Source organism: Solanum stenotomum, chromosome 11, assembly GCF_019186545.1.
Source record: "Solanum stenotomum isolate F172 chromosome 11, ASM1918654v1, whole genome shotgun sequence".
In the NCBI taxonomy this organism is placed as follows: Eukaryota; Viridiplantae; Streptophyta; class Magnoliopsida; order Solanales; family Solanaceae; genus Solanum; species Solanum stenotomum.
In genome coordinates this window covers 21591341-21614535 of record NC_064292.1, presented here as the reverse complement: position 1 = coordinate 21614535, position 23195 = coordinate 21591341, and the positions used below count along the sequence as shown (strand labels likewise).

At 32.6% G+C, this 23195-nt stretch overlaps 2 protein-coding genes across 4 annotated transcripts in view; both read left to right on the top strand.

Annotated features, from left to right (window-relative positions):
• The window catches only part of LOC125844737 (hsp70 nucleotide exchange factor FES1-like), a 153208-nt gene extending 142110 nt beyond the window's left edge, over window positions 1-11098 (top strand). The window contains exons 2-9 of one of the 3 annotated variants that reach the window (XM_049524070.1): window positions 4411-4587; window positions 6252-6343; window positions 8106-8256; window positions 8792-8919; window positions 9054-9212; window positions 9294-9479; window positions 10306-10500; window positions 10577-11098. In XM_049524070.1, the coding sequence (XP_049380027.1) occupies window positions 4419-4587; window positions 6252-6343; window positions 8106-8256; window positions 8792-8919; window positions 9054-9212; window positions 9294-9479; window positions 10306-10500; window positions 10577-10597 (1101 nt within the window). In that variant the 5' untranslated portion in view covers window positions 4411-4418 and the 3' untranslated portion in view covers window positions 10598-11098. Of the gene's footprint in view, window positions 1-4375; window positions 4588-6251; window positions 6344-8105; window positions 8257-8791; window positions 8920-9053; window positions 9213-9293; window positions 9480-10305; window positions 10522-10576 lie in introns of those variants that run through there. The other 2 variants (XM_049524068.1, XM_049524069.1) reach the window with 2 other exon arrangements.
• A 5969-nt stretch (window positions 11099-17067) lies between these two features.
• LOC125844752 (DNA repair RAD52-like protein 2, chloroplastic) lies at window positions 17068-23143 on the top strand. The gene is made up of 4 exons (XM_049524085.1): window positions 17068-17537; window positions 17792-17829; window positions 20050-20141; window positions 22627-23143. Exons 1-4 carry the CDS (start codon window positions 17152-17154, stop codon window positions 22756-22758), a joined length of 648 nt encoding a protein of 215 aa, XP_049380042.1. The 5' UTR covers window positions 17068-17151; the 3' UTR covers window positions 22759-23143.
• The last annotated feature ends 52 nt before the right edge of the window (window positions 23144-23195 follow it).

Here is a 23195-nt window from a genome sequence, read left to right as displayed (position 1 = left end):
TTATTGGGTAAAAAGTAAATATAAGTAAAGATGAATGATAGAGATAATTAATATAATAACTAACAAAATTCATAATGCTATAACTAAAGAATGTAAAAAGGTGTGAATAACATTTGCAATAATTAGTAATAACTAAGAGAATTTGTAATGCCATAACTAAATAATAAAATGCAATAGCTGAATTTCTTATTAATTCTTCATTTACTTAAATAAATAAGACTCCTAATTAATCTTACTGTTTATTTAGATAGTTAATTAGATTTTGGGAAAGGGTCATATTTGCTCCGGTACTCCTAGAAAAGAGTTATATTTGTCCTTCGGAAGACTTTTTTGATATATTTTCCTCTGCCATCTAACTTTAGGCACATATTTGTCCTTGAACTGTTAAGTTTAATGTCTCACTTTTATTATCATATGCGGTGCCTATGTGGCACGCCTACTCTTGCGTTTTTCAATCCACAAATATATATATATAGCGAACCCTCTCCTGGTTGGCTACAAGCGGAAGACTAACTCAAGCATACAAAAGCTTAAAATTGAAATAAATTCAATAAACTCGAATACTCAATCTTTTTTAAAAGTCTTTACAATACTCAAAATAAAAGTAAATACAAAAACTCCTCAACTATGTCTATCTATGAAGCATCTACTATTACAGAAGGATATCAGAACAAGACCCACGACATCTCAAAACTACTAACTGTAAGATAAAGGTGAAGTCCTCCGGAATATAAGAAGGCTCACCAAAGTTGACTGAAATATCACATGACCTCAACAAAATGCCTGTTGATGATCCTGAATACATGTATATGCATCATGAAACGATGCAGGCCAAATGGTTCCGTACGTGGAATGTACGAGCATGTAAGGGGAATTCTAAAGCATAAACATAGACTTGAACTTGATAAAAAATGAAGCATACTTACCTCTTTTCAACTCACTCAACTCGACTCAACTCAAGAATAAGATACTCAACTTAAAGATATGATGCTCAACTCAAAGGTACTCAACTTAAGATACTCAACTCAAGATAAAGCAACAATAAAAAGTGTGATATATGGAAAGCTTTTAAAATAGTAGAAAATAACTCAATGTATTGAAAAAAATACAATAGTAACTCAATTTGTATGCAAGGATATAAGATAAACTCTGCTTGTATATGAAAACACAAAGTAAACTCTGCGTATATAAGAATACAAAATATCTCTGTGGAAGTTTCTCTAACTGACAAATAAACCATCACTATAAGCTATGTGATGATACAACGTCTCACCCATGCTGCCAGAACTGTCATATACTTTGCCAGGGTATAAGACCTACTACTAAGTGGATCTTCTAGTCTATGCTAAAAACCATTAAGGAATCATCTAAAAAGTATGACTGTTTCTACTCACTTTATGGGAGTAGTGAGTTATCTGAACTCTCCCCTATATCGATGCTCAATACTACTCCCAAAAAATATACTAGCTCATATGTTTAAAAGCATAACTTTTTCTGTGGTTTCAGATTACTACTCAAAAATATTTCTCTTAAAAGAGATGGTACTCAAACTGCTCAAATCTTTTTTGGAAATCTCAGTTTCCTCTCATCTTATGGGTCTCCTAACTCATCATGTGCTAAAAGTTATGGTCATTTGAAGTACTTGACCCAAAACTTAAAAGAATTAAAGAAAGACCTGAATGAATTCTCTTTAATTCTTTTTGGAACTCAAGGTGCTATATCTAGTGACATTAACACTTACGAAAATTTAAATTTCTTGATAAAAACTTACTCACTACGAAGGATGGTTCAAGTCTTAGCTCAAAAATTTTCTGGGGTGTTACACCATCTAACCCTACTCCTAATACATTTTTTATTGTCATTTTCCTAAGAGAAAATCACGAGACTTTGACAAAGAGAGCTATGGCTTCTCATCCACGAGAAATTGTGCTTACTTTGCTACTGTATTTGTGTGTATTGAAATAGTATTAAAATATGTTGAAAGTATGCTATAGGGTACTTAAAACAATGCTTATTTTTTTGTTGCATTTTGTGTGCTTACTTATATGTACTAAAAGTGTGCAGAAAATGGTCAAATAATGCTGAAAATGATCTAATTTGTAATTGATACTAACGTGGCCAACTTGCTGCTACATTTTGTGTAAAAATGTCATCAAAAAAAAATTCTGGAGTTGTGCTTTAAATCTGCATAGATACAACTAAAAAAATCAATATGAATATAGCTCTACTCTCTCCCTCTATCAAAGTCTCGTGGTTTTCTTCTGCAAAAGTGATGATGAAAGATGTATAGGAGTTTGGTTTGATAGGTTAGATGAGTGGATATAATATTTAGTTGGATATAATATTAAATTAGAAGAAAAAAAAATTAAAAAAAATTTAAAAAAAATATATATATATATAACCACATAGGCGTGCCACATGGGAACCACATAGGATACTAAAAATGAGGATATGGATTTAACAGTTCAAGGGCAAATATGTGCCTAAAGTAGGATGACATGGACAAATATATCAAAAAAATATGACGTAGGGAAAAATAACCCTTTTCTAAGAGTATAGGGGGTAAATATGACCCTTTTCTAATTAGATTTTAATTTAGTGTAGGGGCAAAATGGTAATCCAATGTTGTACTTTAAAGCTTCTCATGTGTTGCACGTTTATTTCATATTATATAATATAAAATGATAATTTTAAATGATTCACATATTTTCCTATTTGCTATGCATTTTTTAAAAAAAAAAAAAAAGAAGAAATCAGAGCATTTAAAAATAATATATTTTGAAGTTAGAAGATTTTGTTAACTTGATGATACTTTCTTGACATATATAATACTTTAATTGAAATATAAATATCTACCCAAATATATATCTATATATAAAGATTTGCATATAGTAAAAATATTTGTCTCAAAAAATTAGCAACTAAATAAAAAATAAAAATTAAACTAATACATCCTTCAACCCAACGTCATTATAAATCATATGAATTTTCCTTAAACTAAAATATATAAATATTTTTAAAAATAAGTAAATAAGTAAAACGAAAGGAAAATGTTTATATAGCAATAACTATTTTGAAGCAAACTTACTAACAATCTCAATCACATAAATATCATTGTAAATAAAGTCATTCTTATGTCTTGAGCATCAACAAAACAACTCGTGACAATTCTCTAACTCATGAGAAGTTCAATAATTTTTTAAAAAGATATTCAGAAACATATATCTGCATCACTAAAGAAATCGTTAAGAAAAAACAAATGAATATAGACTACTTCATGTTAACTTCATCTATTGGAACATTACATACTACTATATATATTAAGCAAAAAAAATAATTATTATATCACCAAAAATTATTTTTCTCAAGTAGCCGAGGTTCTAGAATATATCCACTTAGGAAAGAATGATTTACTTCATCAGAATAGTGGTACCTGAGATTCCACTGATCTTCAAACTCACTCAACAACAATAAATCACACAAAAAATATCTAAGTGTAAGAAGAAGAAGAGTAGAAGATTAGAAAATTTTTGTGGTTAAAAAATGAGAAGAAATCCCTCATTTTGGATTGGCTTAAAAGTTGGTCAAACCTACTTTTAAGTCAGTTTTTTACTTCTAGAAGTGTTTGGCAAATATAAAAAATAAATTGAAATAAGTCAAAAATGACTTAAAATAAGTTATGAAGTGTTTGGCAAGGTAAAGAATGACTTAAAATAAGTCAAAAGTGACTTAAAATAAGTTAGAAACCAAAAGTAGGTCTCCCCCTACTTTTTATTTTTTGACTTAAAAGTCATTTCAGTTTAATTTTTTATTTTTGACTTAAAAATTACTTTTTTTAAGTCAATCCAAACGGACACTTATTCCTAAAATAAATTCTCATTTTACTTGTCACTTTTGACATATCAAGAAAAGATAATAATTTTTTCCATGTTTACCCTCAATATTAAATACTTATTTTCCAAATCATTTTTCAAGATATCATTAGGATAGTTTGGTAAAATAATAATATCAATAATTATTTTCTTAATGGGTGTGCCAAGTTTGGATGTGCCAAATCAAAGTGTGACAAACAAAATTGAACGGGAAGGAGTATATGTCAACAATGATTGAAATTCATGTAAAAAAATGACTAAAATTTTAGTTATATGGGTCTAATTTTTTTAATTTTGAAGCATGCACTTTTATTCGAAATTATCTAATAGTACTACTACTATCAATGCAAACTAAGAGTTACCAAAAAATGACCACGTGGACGCTTCCAATTGGTCAAACTTGTTGGGTTCACGTAACATACATGTATACATTTTTTTCTCTATAGTATACAATAATAATCGGAGTACTATATAGTATTAAAACAAATAGTTTAGAGGGCTCAGTAATCAGCAGCAATGGGGAGACTGATTTTCATAGCAGCTCTCATGGTGGTGTTAATTGCAAATTTTGCAACTAGTGAAGTAGCTGTAGATGGTGCTGTTGTTGTTGGGTCTAGTAACCCTAAGGAAGGAGATAAATTAGCTATGGTTCAAGAAGAGGAGGATATGGATGGTGGTTTCTCTTCCTTAGATGGAATGTTACAATGGGCTATAGGTACTTTACTTCTCCCCAATTCTCCTTTTTTAACTTTTCATTTTAAGTTGTAATTGTGAAAGGTTAAATCAAATATTTGTTCCTATATGTCCTTGGTGGATAGGAAGTTGTGGAGGACACGAATTAGGATAATAGGATTATTGTTATAGTATTGTTATGCTATTATATGTTGTTTTTGTTGTTTTTTTATTGCCTCTTGTACTTCCATTATGACACTGGGTATGTTGTTGTTGTTGCTGTTGTGTCTATGGTGGATAGAGTTATCAGGTACTTTTGTTCGTGGAAGGTAGAAGCGAGCCAAGATTTGAACTTTATGGGATTGTTTGGTTTGCGGATTAAATTATTGCATGATACCACGATTTGAAGTTTATAGGGGTTGTTCGGTTTGCGGACAGTTATCTTAGGATACCAAGATTTGAACTTTATGACCTTGTTTGGTTCGTAGACTAAGTTATCTTAGGATACCATGATTTGAACTTTATGGGGTTGTTTAATTCATGGAGTAGGTTATCTCGCAATACCAAGTTGGATGGTATAAGGTGTGATATCCTGTACTTATGTTGGTGGAAGGTAGAAGGGGAGCCAAGATTTGAACTTAATGGGGTTGTTTGGTTTGTGTACTAAGTTATCCTAGGATACCAAGATTTGAACTTTAGGGGTTATTTGGTTTGCTGACTAAGTTATCCTAGGATACCAAGATTTGAACTTTAGGGGTTGTTGGGTTTGTTGACTAAAAGTTATCCTAGGATACCAAGATTTGAACTTTATGGGGTTGTTTGGTTTGCGAACTAAGTTATCCTAGGATACCAAGATTTGAACTTTATGGGGTTGTTCGGTTCACTGACTAAGTTATCCTAGGATACCAAGATTTGAAATGGGTTTTTTGATTCGTGGACTAAGTTATCCCGCGATTCCAAGTTGGACGGGATAAGGTCTGATATCCAAGATTTAAGTTTGAAATGAAATTTATATTTCGTTTGTTGAAGGTATAAATTTAATTTTATACTTTCAACCTAACAAAGTATAAATTTAATCCCCAGACCCCCACTCTGTGGGACTATACTGGGTATTATGTTGTTGTTGTAATCAGACTTTATCCTGGAATATCCACCTTAGTCCATGAACTAAATTCTAGAATAGTGAAATTAGGTGTTAGTAACTAGGTTCTGAATCTAAGTTTTGTACATATTTCTTGCATTTCTTAATACAAATATAGGATCTGGACTAAAACTACAGGGTTTGGATGAACCCATATGGTACCTTTTGGCTCTGCCCCTGATAGGTGGCAGCACATACCTGTGGAATTAGCTGACCTGGATGTGTTGTTGATTTGTTGTGTTTTGGAATATTAGGTGTTAGTAACTGGGTTCTGAATCTAACTTTTGAACATATTTCTTGCATTTCTTAATACAAATATAGGATTTGGACTAAAACTACTGGGTTCGGATGAACCTGTATGGTACCTTTTGGCTCCGCCCCCAGTGGGAGGCAATAGGTACCTGTGGAATTAACTGGACTGGATGTGCCGTTGTTAGTTTAGGATTAAAGAGTCTATTGATGAACCACTGATTAAGTAGGATTGAATGATAAGTTTACTTACACAATTGGTTTTATGTTTCCCATGTGTAATGATTTGGTTTCGTGTGCTAAATTGACATACACAGGGCATTCGGATCCTGGAGTACTAAAAGAAAGATCAGAAGTTGCTCAACGCATGTCTCCGGAGGAGCTAAACAAACGCCAGACTGAACTGAAGGTGCGGTTAATGAGCTTGTGATTCTTCCTTTGTGTCTTAATGTTTTTGATAACACCCCCAACTTGCACTAACATAGGTACATGTAACTCTGTCTCCCAAGGCTTACACAGATGAAAAGAACCAATACCCTCTCTTCCCTAACATCTACATGTATAAAGTATTGAAAAATAATAGGGAAACTTGAGAAATGAAGTATTGAAGGTAGAATGTATTACTGCAAACAGCTGAAGTGTAGGATTTGGCAACATGACGATGTAACTTGATAGGAAAATGAATAAATGAAGATTTCAAAGTAAAGTTGGTTGGAGCTTCAGAAGCAGAATATGCCTCAACTTATCAGTATGACTCAATTTTTGAGCTAAGTTATGCCATAATGGTCGAAAAAAGGCAAATATTTTAATATTCAACTTCACTCTGTTGAACATAGCACGAATATGCAACTCTAGAAAGGTTGCAAGTCCAGCTCCTATTAGATTCACGAGGTCACTGTTAGCCTTCTCCTAGTGTAAGACGGAAATGTATAATAGTTCTTGGAAAATAAAATAGAAATTTTATCAAGAATACATATCTTAAAACTTGGCCTTTGACTAGACTGATCTCAATAGTAAAGGGCAGCCCGGTGCACTAAAGCTCCCGCTATGCACAGGTCTGGGGAAGGGCCCGACGACAAGGGCCTATTGTACGCAGCCTTACCTTGCATTTCTGCCACAGGGTGTTTCCAAGGCTTGAACCCGTGACCTCCTGGTCACATGGCAACAACTTTACCAGTTACTCGAAGGCTCCCCTTCAATAGTCTTTGCATGAAATGCTTGCTTATGAACATGTGATTCTAAAGTAGGAAATAGGGAGGGCTTCGGATTATGCTTTTGGCTCTAGCTAAATTGTAAAGAATTAATGTAAGATACATTCAAAATTATAGATGCTAGTGAAGTGTGCATACAGTTATTTTGTTTAAGCTGTTTGATTTGCTTATTCTAAGTAAAATGTCCATTGTACTGTTCATGATCCATGTCAGCCTATGATCACTCAATTTTATTTGTCACTGATACATCACATAAGAAGCCACCCAATGCTGACCACCATTTGTTTAAATGTTGAAACAAATCCATTCCGACGTAAGAAAATGCTTATACATATAGGGAAAATCCGAGCTCATAGTGTTATATTTAGAACCCAATTAAGGGACTCTAGCCATCTAATTTAAGCACGGTTTCTCCTACCATTTACTTGAATTAGCATTTCTTCTTGCATTACCATTTTGCTTTGGGATAAAGGAGGAGAAATTTTATTAAGTGGTATGGAAAATTATCTTGTTTCTTCCCTGATTCCATCAGTTCGTCTAATTACAACCAGCTTTTGGTCTTCGAATAGAAACTAAAGTAAAATGTGCTTTCATACTATTTGTTTGGCTCTAAATTCTACTACGGTTAATATAGTTGAGTAAGAATCCAAGAATTCTTTTTCAGACCGATATTTCTGTCTATCTTCCTTGGCCCTTGCTTCTTTGTAGCTTCGTGGTAGTTTTTGGAGTGGGCACTGATAGGACATAGGTGAGGACATCTCGTCTGTACCTGTGTATCCTTTTTGCTTCATCTTTTAATTTGATTTACTTATCCCCAAAAAACAAAAACAAAAAAATAAAAAAAATGAGGAATTATTTTGCCACCTCTTGCAATTGTATTGAACGCCAAAGGGTCCTTTTTTTAATGTGATTTTTTTCTTCAGTTGGGTTTTCATACATTTATATATTGTTTATCTCCAGGAACTGTTGGAGAAGCTAAAAATGCCCTCAGATGCGCAGTTGATGCTGATTGCGGTTAATGATTTAGATAATTCATCCCTACCTCTGGAGCATCATCTTCGTGCCTTGGAGGAGCTGTTGGTACTTGTTGAGCATATTGATAATGCAATTGGTATGTATAGTTCTCAGGACTTCTTTTGTTACAGTCTTACAGATGTTTGTTTTTGCCTCTTTTGGTTTTGGTTTTATGACTTCTGACTTAATATCAACATCAAGAACACACCTGGTATAGCCCCACAAGTGGGGTCTGGGGATGGTGAGGTGTACGCAGACTTTACCCCTACCTTTGTGAGGCAGAGAGACATGACGTCTGACTTAATATCAACTGTAGTAATTCATTAGCATCTATAATCCAAATAGACACGCTTCTGAGACCTAATAAGACTATAATCAAGTCTTTAGGAGGCTCGAACTAAAAGAGCATACAGCTGACCTCTTAGGAACTATAGCACCCTTTCTTAATCTTGGTTTTATGAAGCTTCTCAATGATGCTTATGTGTAATGTGAGTACTTGTTAATGTTTTGAGGATTCATCAATAGTTTTCCTTTATACAGGCATCAACCGATTTATCACCATTCCTTCATTTAAAGAAAGCATTGAATGCACATGTATACTTTTCTCAATACTTGCATGGTTTTATTTCCAGATCTGCAGAAACTTGGAGGCTTCAGCGTACTTATAAGAATACTTGATCATTCTGAACCAGAAATAAGGACTGCTGCGGCATGGGTTCTTGGCAAAGCCAATCAAAATAACCCCCTTGTTCAGAAGCAGGTATTGGAGCTATGTTTTTATACAAGTTTGATCTTTAATGATTTAGTTTCTTTGTAGCTTTCATCTGTGCAATTTCTGTGTTTATCTAAATTTACTGGCTATTGTATTGACGCTGTGCAATGACATGCATTCAGGTCCTGGAACTTGGGGCATTGAAATTGCTAATGAAGATGATGAAATCTGACACAACTGAAGAAGCTGTAAAAGCTTTATTTGCTATTTCAGCACTAATAAGAAATAACGTGAATGGCCAAAATTTGTTTTATCAGGAAGCTGGAGATACGATGCTTCAGGTGATCCATCTGAAGATTGAGTCAAGTTAGAGCTAGTTTACTGCTGCAGTGTATGACTTCCTTCTCTGTCTTTGTATGCAGGAGGTTCTTAGCAATTCAAATCTGGATATCAGGTTACATAAAAAGTCACTGTTTCTTATTGCTGATTTAGCTGAGAGTCAGCTGGAAAATGAGAACACAGCTGAGGTTTCCTTTTTTAGTAATCGATTGTTACTGAAGGCCATTGTTGATTCAATGGCATCAAGTGATCTTGATCTAAAGGAAAAGGTTTGTGATGTGAATGGGCATTAATCTCAAAAGTACCTTATTTGTCTAAACTTCATATGCACCCCTTAGGTTTTCAATTATTAGAGATGATCCTCATCCTCAGCAATTTTGGCCTGACCTTTGTGAAGAGCAAGTGTTGATGGTCTTTTTACGTAAAATCCACACTTGCATCCATCATCAGTACAGCCATATACCTCCAAAGTTAAAATGTTGCTCTGTAGGATCTCATCCTTTATCTTAAGTTCTTAACCAAACACCTACTTTCATTTTTTGCAAGTGGCTATATCAGTCTGTTTTACTGTGGTTTGATGGTGGAGTATTGGTTAGATGAAAGAAGTAATCAGTAGAGCGATGTCTGTTTCCACAGTTGTTTTCATTGGGACTAAGTCTTTTGGATTGAATTCTTCTTTAGATCTGTTTGGGTTTGAGTATGGGTCAAAGTCTGTTGGGATGATAGCTGGGTCACTTCAGAACAAGAAATTCAACTGTGATTTTCTTCATAGGAAAAGTTTTGGTGGTTTATGCAGAAACTTATCAGATGTTAACTTTTGAAGAAACCTGTTAGCTGTGTGAGAAGGATATCCGGGGCTCATTTTTCATCTTTAATGATGGAAATTATACTCGCTTTTGGTGTAGGGTCCAGAATGGAACAGACATAAATTTTGACTTGTTTAATTTGAACTATCCCGCGTATCTTTCATGTCATTTCCATCCTCAATACATTGAACAAGGCCGCCTCTGTAATACAAAATATTGCCATGCGTGTTGGTGACATCTTTTAAAAAGTCTGTTATGGGATTGACATGTGATATTACTTTAACTGCAGGCTCTTTACGCAATTAAAAACATACTACTACTTAGATCGACAACTGAAGTTCAACTCTTCAGAGACTTCTGTAAATTGAACGAGGTACTTGAGAGGACGAGGCAACAGTTAAATGATCTTAGAGAAGAATATGCAATGGATGTGGAGAGTCTTCGTAAAGAAGTTAACCTGACCTTCCTTCAAAAGCTGAATAAGGTGACGGAAACATTAATATAGATTTCTTTTCATTTGAAGTTAAACTTGGATCCTCTGCTAAAACTCGAAATGACAGGTTACAAAAGCTGCATTATGATGACAGTTTCTGGCTTGATCCGGTTTTTGAACTTTACACTGCTTGCATTCTTCTCTGTGGGAAAGGCGCGGAAGTAGCCAAGTGGATCGATATCTTCATCATCCCACGCCATTTGTTCATCTGGACATGGACTCAAAATGGGTACATCATCTGTTTAGGACAACACTAATATGAGAGGGATAACATTATGAGCTGACGACAACTTGGGCTGATTTTATAAGTGCTACTATTTAAGTCATAGCCAATTTTTCTCAAGTATTTAACTTTTAATCAATCTTGCAAATTTGATAGCAATATAATGTATGTGATGAGACAAATCAATTTTGTGGCTAGACCAATTGTTTCTGGTTCTACAGAATTTGTACCAACCTTTAGTCATGGAGGTTTTGAAATAGAAAAATGTAAGAGAATATTCAATTTTCGACGAAATTACTCATGTATCTATTTCACATAAAAATAACGATGATTATATTTTGTATGCCTATTTTATATTGGTGATTACAGCTTGTCAACGATAAAACAGTTTCATATATGAGGTTATGTTTTGCAAAATATATATCTTCAAATGTGAATATCTAAAGTTGAACTTCATTCCATTTGAATTTCAAATTCGAAAAATATTTGAATTTGTCAAACTTTTAATCTCATATAGGTCTAAATTTTATTCTTAGTTGGCTAAAATTCCAGTCAATTTGGTTAGGGACGTTAATTAAAGATAAACAATACGAATAACAACCACGTGGACTCAGCCATGGTACAAGAAGAGGAGTATATTAATGGTGGTTTCTCTTCCTTTGATGGTATGTTACAATGGGCTATAAGTACTTCAAATCAAGTACTTATTCTTGGTAATTTATTTCTATGTTTTCCCATGGACAGAGTTATTTGATACTTGTGTTGGTGGAAGGTAGAAGGAGAACCAAGATTTGAACTTTATGGGATTGTTTGGTTCACTAACTAAGTTAACCCAAATATCAAGATTTAAACTTTATGAGGTCCTTTGGAATGCGGACTATATTATCCCGTGATTTGAACTTTATGAGGTTATTTAGTTCGTGGACTAAGTTATCCTGGAATTGTGTTGTTGGTTTTGGAATGAAGAGTCATGAATTGATGAAGACTACTTATGAAGTAGGATTGGAAGATAAATTTACTTAAACAATTGGTTTTATGTTTACACATGGCATTCATCAGATCAAGGAGTGTACTCAAAGAAAGATGAGAAGATGTTCAACAGTCAACACACACGTCTGCAGAGGAGTTACAAAATATTTTACATAGTGGCATTTGCACGAATGTGCAACTCCTACTGGACTTGGTTAGGCCAGGGTCTTTGGAACAAAATGTCTTTATGTACATGTACAATATAATGTCCTAAGTGATAAAATTGATCTGGATTTTCCAGTTTGAAAATAAAAATGAACATTTATTTTTATATCAAACAAAGGGAGGAATACAGAATCGTTTATCGGTGTGTCTAAAGAAACTTTTATTTAAATACAGAAAATCACTATCTTTTCATGAATCAATAATTAAAGATGATTTTTTAAAATTTAAAATTTCTCTTGTTGTTACTTAAATGGTTCAAATTACCCTTCTTTCGTTGGGACTGTTTAAGGTGGACACTCAATCCAATATACCACTGACATTTTGATGAGATGAACACCACATGACCAGGGGTGGAGCTACGTAGGCTCTAGGGTGTCCAATTGGACATCCTTCGCCAAAAAATTTACAATATATACACTTAAAGTTTTGACTTTATATTGATATATATAGAATTTGGATACCCTGAAATAACAAAGTAATGCGTAGTGGAGTTGGCAATAGCCGTCGCAAACCTACCCTCTTCAATTCCCCGTAGGAGTGTTTCATTTTTCTGTAATTATTTTGCCTTCTTGAATTTAATAAGTAAATAAGCATGCATAACTTTAACATAAATGTTTAGTAGCTTGGTTGTTAACAGTGTCTTGATTGACTTCAGGGACCTAAGTTCGAATCTTACCTCCATTAACTATTATTTTTTTTCAATTAAAATTGAATTATTTCCTTAAATTTTAATACATTTTCCTAGCGAATTTCGTACTATTTCTAATGAGTCTATTATAAAAACGTTTACAATCAATCAATATATATATATATATAAAGGAGGATCTTTAGCCCGCTTATGTGGCATGCCTCAATGGCCATCATTTCTATTTATTTTTTAAAAAACATTTTTTAATTCATTTGTATACCCAATTTATTAATAAAATAAACTAATAAAAGACTCGTCCAATAAATACATAATCAAGTCATGTAGTAAACAAGAATGATTTATGACCTCTCTTAATTCATCAATAAAGACTAAATAATAAAAGAACATTATTGTAGACAATTGTCCAAACGTTTTTACTTATTAAAAATCTTTACAAAAAGATATAAATGTTAAAATCAATCCTTATCATTTATAATAAGAAAAAACTCTTTATTTTTATTTTTTCAGTTACAACATAATAATTCCGCATTATTTAATTATAGAATTTGAAAGGTTTCTGTACCATTAAATGAGAAAACAACTATATAAAGTTATAAACAAAATATATTCACCATCTTAATGCATGATCACTACTACTATCTTGCATTTTTGTAGTATTGTTGAATCAAAATAACTCTTCATTGATCACCTTTCAAGATATCAAACACCATTTACGTGATATAACAAAAGGCATCATCAGGCTACTGCTAAGCATTTGAAATTTGACTGACATCCGAGATTAAAGCAAGAAGAAGAAAAGATGCAAAAATTGAAACTTTTGAAGAAGTTTTAGTCTGAATCTACGACTAATTTGATAGGTATAATTTTCAACTCAAACCCTTGTATGAATATTGTTATTTTTCTTCTTTTGTCCTCTTCTTCTTTTTTCCATTGGAATACTTAGAATTTGTATGACAAAAAAGTGACAATATTTCAAGAAAAAATTGATATTGAGGGATTTTGCTTAACATTAAGAGAAGACAAAAAGAAAATATATAAAGTACTACGGGAGAGAAAGAAAAATGAAAACAAATAAAGAGGGATACGAAAAATAAAGATGTCAAGAAAAAGAAGAAAAAGAAAAGGCTCCATATATAATATTGTCAAATTAAAATTTAATATACAAAGAATGATTCATTTATATTATTCCATATATAAGTCTTATTTTGTTCCATATATAAGTCTTACATTGTTCCATATATATGATATTGTCAAACTAAAATTTAAATTCAAAGAATGATTCATTTATTTTTTTCCATATATAAGTCTCAGTGTGTTCCATATATATAATATTATCAAATTAAAATTTGATATTTAAAGAATGATACATTTATTTTATTCCATATATAAGTCTTAGTATGTTCCATATATATTCTCCCTAAATTTATAGAGAATAATAATAAATTATTTAAATGACAAGAAATATTATTTAAAACCAAAAAAAAGGTATTTTAATTTTAATTCATTAAAAGTAGAATAAGAAAGGAAATGACTTCTAAGTTGTCATACAAATTCAATTCATAGTCATGGGCAGAAATAGAAGATCACTTCTCTAATATACGTGGATTGGTTCTTTCAAAAGAATAAAACATTTGTTAATTTAATTAGTTAGTATATAAAGAGGATAAATAAATAAAAAAAGTACCAAAGGAATGGAGAAAAAAGAAAAACTATGTTGGAGTATATATATACTGTAACAAAATAAAATAACAATAAATTTTGTAATGCTTTTATTTATAACACAATATATGAATATCCAATATATATTTATTTATTTATATAATTTAGGAGTTATGATCATCAAAAGTCATGAGAGTTATGAAATAAAGATAATTTAATTTTTATCTTGAAGTATATAAATAAATGAAGTAGTAGTAATTGACACAATCATTTTTGTATAAAAATAATAAGAAATAAAGTAGAATATGAAAGAAAGTGACTTTTATTTTGAGAGAAAACTTTGAAAATAAAAGTTATAAATAAGAATTAAGAAAGGCACATAATTAACGTGTTAGGAAAAAGAAAAAAAAAACTAAAATGAAAAAGAAACTAGATTATATCATTTATTTCTTTTTTTAGTTTATTTCATGTTTTATAATATAAAACTCAAATAAAAGAAACTTAGGGTTACATGCATATAAATATATTAATGACGATTAAATTTTCAAAAAATATACTTCACAAACTTGATAAGTACTTTGTATACAATATTATATAATAAAAATAATAAAAGATTTAATTGAATACATTAAAAATATTACCTAATAAACACTTACAGACTAAAATTTGTAGACATTATACTTCACAAATTTATCAATACTATGTGTTAGTATACATTAAAAATATTAGTAAGCATTTAAAGACTAAAATTTGTAGACATTATTCTTCACAACTTTATCAACTATGTGTTGGTATATCATATAACAAAGAAATTATAAATAAAAATACTTTTATTTGTGATTCTTAGATAATTTGATGAATGAATTCATTTTGATATCGTATGAATTCTATTTGGTAAACTCATTGATTTTTGTAATTTGTATAAAATTGATTTGTGGAGGAGTGACGATGTAGTACCTTCTATAGGCAAAAGAAAAATGATTATTTTATTTTTTTGGTAATTTTACCTTCAATTCGTTCTTTTCACTTTTTTCGTTTTTTTTTTAATTTTTGTAACTTACATTTTTTTTTAATTTGACACCATCTTTTATATAATTTATATTTGTCAATTACTCAAATATATATTGTTTAAAAGTAATTTTATTTTCAAAAAAAGATGGTATAATAAATTTAAATAATTTTATATGACCGCGCAAAGCTCAGCCAAATTCACTAGTTGTAATCATATATTTAAATTATGTTTTCAATAGTAGTTTATTTTGACTTTATGTTAGTTTTGAATTATACACTTGTAATTCTATTAAAAAAATTCTTATATTTAATTAAATATTGCTTAACTTAATTATTTGTTTTGGTAATTTAAATCAGATTTTTAAAAAAAAATTACTGACGCCCTTCATGAAATTCCTAGCAACACCACTGCACATGACATACCACCTCAGCGTCCCAAACTAAAGTGACATTCCATATGATGTATTCTTCATCAAAATGTGTACCACGTAGAAATGAGATGTTCAACTTGAACGATCCAAACATGAATGATTTTGAACCAATAGTATAACAAAATGATAAATCAATCTTTCACGTATAACAAAAGAGCAAATTTGACCATTGTTTTCCTATTCTAATAAAAAAAAATCTAAAATAACTTATTTTTTGAATTTCATACTTAAACTATTAGATCTATAAATTTTTTATGTGAACTATCGATTATTCAGAAATATCATTATCGCTCGATAATACAAATACTATTAAAGGTTGGATGCTGTAGTAGGTAGGAATATAAGTCCATTGTTGGACTTGGACCACCATTACAAAAAGAGAGGCCACATATCTAATCTTCTACGATTCACAAGTGGAAGGTTTGAACTTTGAACTCTGTATTGCCATTGTTGAATTTTATTTCTACCAAACATTGATATCAACCTAATAATATGTAGTATCTTTATATACATTGTCATATTATAATTAAATTATAAATTATAACTAATAATATATGAATTCACTTTAATTTATTATTTAGCCATGATCAATTCATATTCTTCTTTAATATAAATATCAAATGTAGATAATTTTTCACCTTTTAGATATGCAAATTCTTGATCGATCAATATTTCACTTCATATAACATGTTAAGAGTTATTTGATAGCTAGATAAGAGAATAAATTATTCATATATTAATTTTCGTGTAACTCATATGATGTTTGGTAGATATTTTTGTATAGATAAGTTTTCACTTTTTAGTCATGCAAGTCGTTCTTGATCGGTCAATACTTCACTCCATATTAGTTAGCATTCATTTGATAACCGAATAAGAACCAAGTTTTTCATGTATTATTTTTCATATAATTTATATGATTTTTGGTAGGTAGATAAGAATAAGTTATTCATGTATAAAATTAATAAGACGTTTGATTGACAATTTAAAAATGCGTAGAACTAATACATGAACAAGTTATGAGAAATTCTATGTAGGATAAAAGGTTAAATAACTAATACATGTATAACTAATACACAAATAACTAATTCATGAATAACTAAACCCTGCATAACACTAATCAGCTATCAAATGACCCATTAGTGTAACAATCACTTTATAAAACTTATCTTCAAATCTTGGAGACACATTCTTATCACATAAAATACTAGATACGAGCTTCCATTACATTCGTCCCATTCCAATCCAATACGTAACATTATCGTAAATCTCTCAACTTTTTAAAATTATTAACGCAAGATACTTAAAACTAACTATTGAGATACGTAAATCTCTCAATACGCATTTTTAACTCTGCCTCGTCACCAAAATTTAACATCCAAACAAGACCTTAAATAGAAGTCTGCGAAAGCCTGTGGACTCACAACTTTGAAGCCACGTTTACTTCTTCTTTTTTCGTTTGCGAAAAATACTCAAAAATGTTTGCGCATTGCACAAAGTCATCGCTGCCGGCGGCGGACGCCCACCTACCAATGCCGCGGTTCCCAAATCCACGGCGGAGTCCGGCGGCGGAACTTCATTTCGGCTTCAATAGTTTTTCTACTAGAACATCGAAACTGCAAGTCAAAGCTTTGGACCGGAACAGTAACAACAGTAGCACCGGTGACGGCGTCGGCGCTAGTAAGAACGCCGCTTCATCGCCGTCATCATCGGTTCCGAACACGAACTACGTGGTGCCACTAGACAAGGCTTCGTCTTGCATTACTCGTCCCTTGGCCGAGATCCTACGTGACCTGAACAAGAGAATTCCTGATAACATCATCAAAGCTGATAACAATGATGATCACTCCACCTTTATCACCTGGTAATTTCATTTCTCTTTTTTTAGTTTTATAATTTTTGATTTTTGCAGGCACAATTTTAAAATATGTTTTAGTTTAAGAAATTGTTGTTTACAGGATGTTATATAATTTATATACTTTCTCTGAATATGTAAAAAATAATAATTAAACTTAAGAATTCACATGAATTCTATCAGTCTGAAGGAGTATTTAGTTAAGATCAGCTGCCGAGATTTCTGTTGTTGATCTGATACTGAAGAGATTGTTAATTGTTTAGGTACCATGCTAACCGGATGTTGAGCTTCTACGCTCCAGGTGCGGTAGCATTTTTGTTTAATTCTTCTATCATTATGTTGTTGTTGTTGTTGTATACTGCTTATGACTGTGTTCTATAAATTGTATCATCAGTAGTGAAATAGGATTGAAAAAGTGTGTAATTTGGTCATGTAGATGAGATTGCATTATTTTCTTTTGTCAGAACTAATGGAAACATTTTGACATGAAATTTGGTGGAAAAGCCCCAATGTTTAATTGTCTGTGATTTGCTAATAAATAGTTTCTTTTGTAAAGGAATTGAGTTATTCTGAGGATGGTGGTCAAGGACCATCACGAGAAGTAGAAATCCCTTGAGCCTAGAACAGAGAACATGTCTTAGATGATGTTCCTGTGCATATGTTCATGGTCTTTTCTTGTCTTCTTTTATGTTGAAAGATTGTGTCTAGGATTTTCTGTTACTTAACTTCCTCCATCATAAGTTATTGTTTTTCGGTATCCTCCATAAAATGAAAATTTTAAAATAAAGCATAACTAATTCACTTTATATCTTCAAACCTGCAATAGGGCATAGATTCCAAAGCTTTGACATTTTTATCTGTTCTACTCAATGAACTTCCTCACAGTCAGTTTTCAAGGTTCCTTCTCCAGTTCCGTATTCCTTTCTCACAGCGTGGAATGATCCCTTCCATTTTCCCAAGCCCTAGGCATAATTAAGGGTTGGGGGCTTGAATGTTCTAACCCTTGAACTTCCTCCTTCAATCCCATGAGAGTTTCTTCCTCTGAAAAGCTGGTTTTGTCAAGAGTTCTGTTAACTGTTGATAGTATGCCATAGGAAATGTCTTTGTTTGGATTACTACATCAAAAACAAAGAAGGAGATGTCTCTGTTTGGGGTACCCTAAAGCTTAAGCCACAGGTTCTAATTAACTGATAAAGAAAACACAGGTTTTAATTAACAAAATATCTCAAAGATCATATTGTTATGTCTTGGTTTGCACTTCTGATAATGGTGCAATCCTCATTCTTTTTATTAGTTTGAGTTTCTGCAATTTTCTTCAGTCAAAACAATTTTGGATAACTGAACCTATCTCGTATCTTCTGATCTTTAATGCTTTTCACAATTTTGATACAGAAATGTGGTGATCTGGATTTCACTTTTAAAATCTAATATTGTGATCAAGCTACTTATATCTCTGGGGAACATGAGCTTGGCCTTTGGAAAGATAGTAGATATATGATCCATTCATCTTTAATGCTAGTTTTGACTGTAGCTAAATTAGCATCTAGACAAATTTCACCCTTGATATTGTTTAGTTTGCTGTCTAGATGAGTTGAGAAATATGGGATAACCAATGGACATCAAGCAGTCTTGAAGTTCTTACCCACCAATTTTTTCATTGGGAACACCTAAAGTTGTCGGGCATATTTTATTCCTCAGCAGTACTCCCAGCAAAAAAACATTTGTTTCCTATGTTGCCAAGGCAGATGAACCAATGATATTTCAGAAATTTTCAGTGATTCTTGTTTCCTTTGTTCTTCTTCTCCTTCCATTCTATTATTTCCTTTAACCTTCTCATGTCTGCTTGCTCCTCACTATTTTGCATTTCTCACATTCTGCTCTGCCCCTAGACATCCTCAAAATACATCTATTTTTTTGATAACAGTGCTGTCTGGGCCAACTTGTTCGCACCTCGACTAATTCTGATAACTGCTACCATACCAATAATAGGTACCAGGTAACTGTGTCCACCATGGCTAGTACACATGGGAAGAACTCATGTGCTGCCTAAGTTCTACCTAAAAGAAAATATGTGGTTAGCTGAAGTCCATATGTTTGTTTTTGGTGCTAAAGTTTGTAGATCCTGCAGAATTTCCATTTATGAATTCGTTTTTCTTCTTCCAATTGGAAATGACATGCTTCTTCTATCTGATCGGCCCTATAAATCTACCTTCAATTTTTTTGCTGCAACATTTTTGCTCTAGTTCTCTTAATGTTTTCACTTCATTGTGCTGATGCTTAATCCCTTTCCCTTGTAACTTCTATGAGGCATTTCCATTTTTGGTTTAATAATGTGTTGCAAGCTTCAGCATAATGGTTGATTTGTTTTGTACTTAGCTATTATTGTTTCTGAGTTTTTCTGGAAATGACTAGAAAAATATGTGCAAATGACCTTAATGTGGCATATCGGACGACTGTTGTATACACTGGGAATTAATTTTGATGTTCTGAGCGTATGTGATGATTGAATTTCTTTTGACAGGCTGGTGTGGGGAAGTACGAGATGTCATTTTCTCAGATAATGGAAGTGTGACAGTTGTTTATCGTGTCACTATACGCGGATCAGATGGAGAGGTATGATCATTCCTCCGAATAAGTGCCTCATCTTTTTTTTTTCTATCTTTTCCCCCCTTCCTCTTCCCCCTTTACCATTTCTGAATATGCTTCTATGTTTGATCATAATCAGCAAGGGCCAAGGAGACTTGATCAAGAATTGGCTATAAGTCTTTCTTTTTTGGAAGTAAATCATTGTGCAGCCAATATGGCTTGTTTGTTTTTGTTGTTCCAACATGAAATGCCCATTCTTTATTTTCCTTTATTGCAATTCATTTTAATTGCCAAATGATGAAGTGGTAGCATTTTTGGGCTATAGAAGATTGAAAACGTAAGTCCGCTAAAAAACTGAAGTACAAAGTTGTTCCTGTGAGGATTTATGAAACTAGCTAGTATATGATTAAACAAAGGTAGTTAAGATGTATTCGATCTAGCTCAAAGCTTATATAAAAATGAAAAAAGTATTAGGCGATTAACAAATAAATAAATATGACATAGAAGCCCTTAAAATGCCTCAAAGACTTAGCAGATCTTGAGCTTGAAGTATTGAATTTGTCAATGTAAGGTGGAGGCCAACCTATCATCTGCCACGTAAGATAGCCTTGTTAGATTTTTTAATGTCTAATAAAGATGGCAGCTAGTTTTCCTCTTACTATGATTATTTATATTTATGTTTGCGGGAGCTTTACTATACGTTGTAGATTTGTTGATTAAATTCAGGTCAACAACTCCATACACTGCATATACATGGTTTATGTCGTGTTGCCAGTCTGTGAAGATTTAGACTTACATGTATTTAAGTTGTGATAAAACCCTACTCCACTTTTTCTCTTCTACATCCAAAATTTGGGTCATCTTTTGATTGTGAACACAAACCAGTAATCTTCCCAGACATTAGTTGAGATGCGCTCAAGTTGATCTAGACACCACCATCATCAAAATAATAATAATCTTCTCTGAAATGAAGAATACTGCTGTAGCCAAAGTCTAAAGTTTCATTTCACACTTCTGATGTGAGGCTATTAGAACTTATTGAAAAGAAAATTAATAGTTGGTCCAAATTTTTGAAGGTTGTGTCTTCTTAACTGCAGCAAGACGATTCTTATGTTTGTATCTTATTTCTCAGATATGCAGATTTTCTAAAATCCAAGTTTGTAATTCTTTGTAATATTCTAGGAAAAGGTTAAAGCTTATTTCATTCTGTTCCTTACTCTTGATCATCTTTGGCTGGTATTAGCCAGTAGGATTTATAGGATTTCTGTTACCTAGCTGGTTTTGAAGTTTTATCCTGGAATAGGAGTAGGCCTACCACCATAATGCATATGTTTCAGCAAGGTTGCCTTAATTGTTTATTGTGGGAAGTGATACCCTTAGTTGCGTGAACTCTTCACTTTTTGATGCCGCACCCATCTCGGATTCTCCAAAAATACACTACTTTTGGCGAATCCAACATGCAACCCGTTGGCATTTTTGAAGAGTTCGAGCAACATAAGTGATACCTTTCACGTTTGATAAAGTGGGCTTGCATGGACAGGCTTAGTGATTTGCTAACGGATGGTTGACTGGCTGGTTTCTGTGGCTAGTCTTCGTCTTATTCAGCATTGATAAATAGACAGCTTATCTACCTGGGTCATTGCAAGAACTTCGGTATATTAGGCAAAGGCCTTCATTTGAGTATGTTGATAGACCCATCTTCTTCAAAATTGGAGCATAGGGCTTTGGTCTTGGGGTTAGAGCGTGATGTGTGAGTTAAGTGTACACCATGGGGTCAAATCCTACTGTAGACAAAAGCTTTTTATTTAAGTAGAGAGGTAGAGCTCCATTATCCACCAAGAATTGAATGCGTGCCACTTTGTCCTCAGGATTTCTCATTTATAAATAGGAAAACAAGGGGAGGTTTTAGGTGAACACGTTGATTTCACATCTATTTTTGGTAGCTAATGTCGTTGTGCTTGAGTGTGTTCTATTTTGGCGTATGTAAGAGCATATGTGGCAGAAGGCAAAGGGGGGACAGGAGTGGAACGAGCAAGTGGAAGAGGTTATAGTCTTGAGCATGACAAGATTGCATGATTAGATTAAAAGTTCCGCATGAAAAGGCAGACTAAAGAAATTGTTCACTATTCTATTTTAAGGACCATATGTCTCTATTATATTGGTCTTAGCTTACATGTAGGTTGCGGGCCCTGTGTCCTTTCTGCTTTAGGTAAGACGGTGACGCATACACTCCCAACCATCACTAAAGGTGACCTTTATTTGGCTCAAGTATCATGTGATATTGATGTTGTAAAACTACCAAGATGGAGAAATCTATCGATCAATAATTGATCTTGCTAAGTTTTTGAAAAAACACACAATTTTGATCTTGTTTGTGTGCTCTCAGTTTAGCTCCTAAAAAACTTCCAAGTTCCGATAAACACTTGTCGTGTTGAATTTATGTTGGAGTCATAGTCACTGTGGTTCTTTTTTTTGACGTGTGTACTCATATTCTTGTGATACATTATTCTAGGCACACCGCGAATCAACTGGAACAGTATCACCAGGAAATGGCCAGTACACAGATCTGGTTGCTGCTGCTGAGGAGATGGCATTTTGCAGAGCATGTGCTCGTTTTGGGCTTGGCTTATATCTGTATCATTAATAAGAATAGTCGTGTAGACGCTACAAACTGGACAGTTTTGAAAATGCTGTTGAAGGTCCTTGTACACCACAGAGCAAGAAACATGATGAAATATTTATTACGCGGGATGATGTAAAAATATTATTCATGAGGATTGTTAGTTATGCACTATGAAAGTACTAAAATTATGGTCATGGTAATGGAGAATGAGGCCTCAAAATATGAAAAATAGGGAAAGATATCAGATATCTTCTATTGCATTATGTATAACTTATTTTCCCTGTTGTTCTACAGAACTGTATCGTATGTATTTGTTAGATTGTAATGCCTCAGTAATTGATACTATTTATATTATTTTTGTAGAAATAACGTCCACTGATCACTTTTCGATTGAAATTTCATAACAGTGACCGAGCCGACAAGTGGTGTTCGTGAATTTTACTCCAAACTCCAAAGTG

Excerpts from the sequence above, each read along its gene's own strand:
- LOC125844752 (XM_049524085.1), top strand. The coding sequence starts at position 17,152 with ATGTTTGCGCATTGCACAAAGTCATCGCTGCCGGCGGCGGACGCCCAC. Across the intron at positions 17,538-17,791 it reads CACTCCACCTTTATCACCTG|GTACCATGCTAACCGGATGT; the intron begins GTAATTTCATTT and ends TTAATTGTTTAG. Across the intron at positions 17,830-20,049 it reads GTTGAGCTTCTACGCTCCAG|GCTGGTGTGGGGAAGTACGA; the intron begins GTGCGGTAGCAT and ends TTCTTTTGACAG.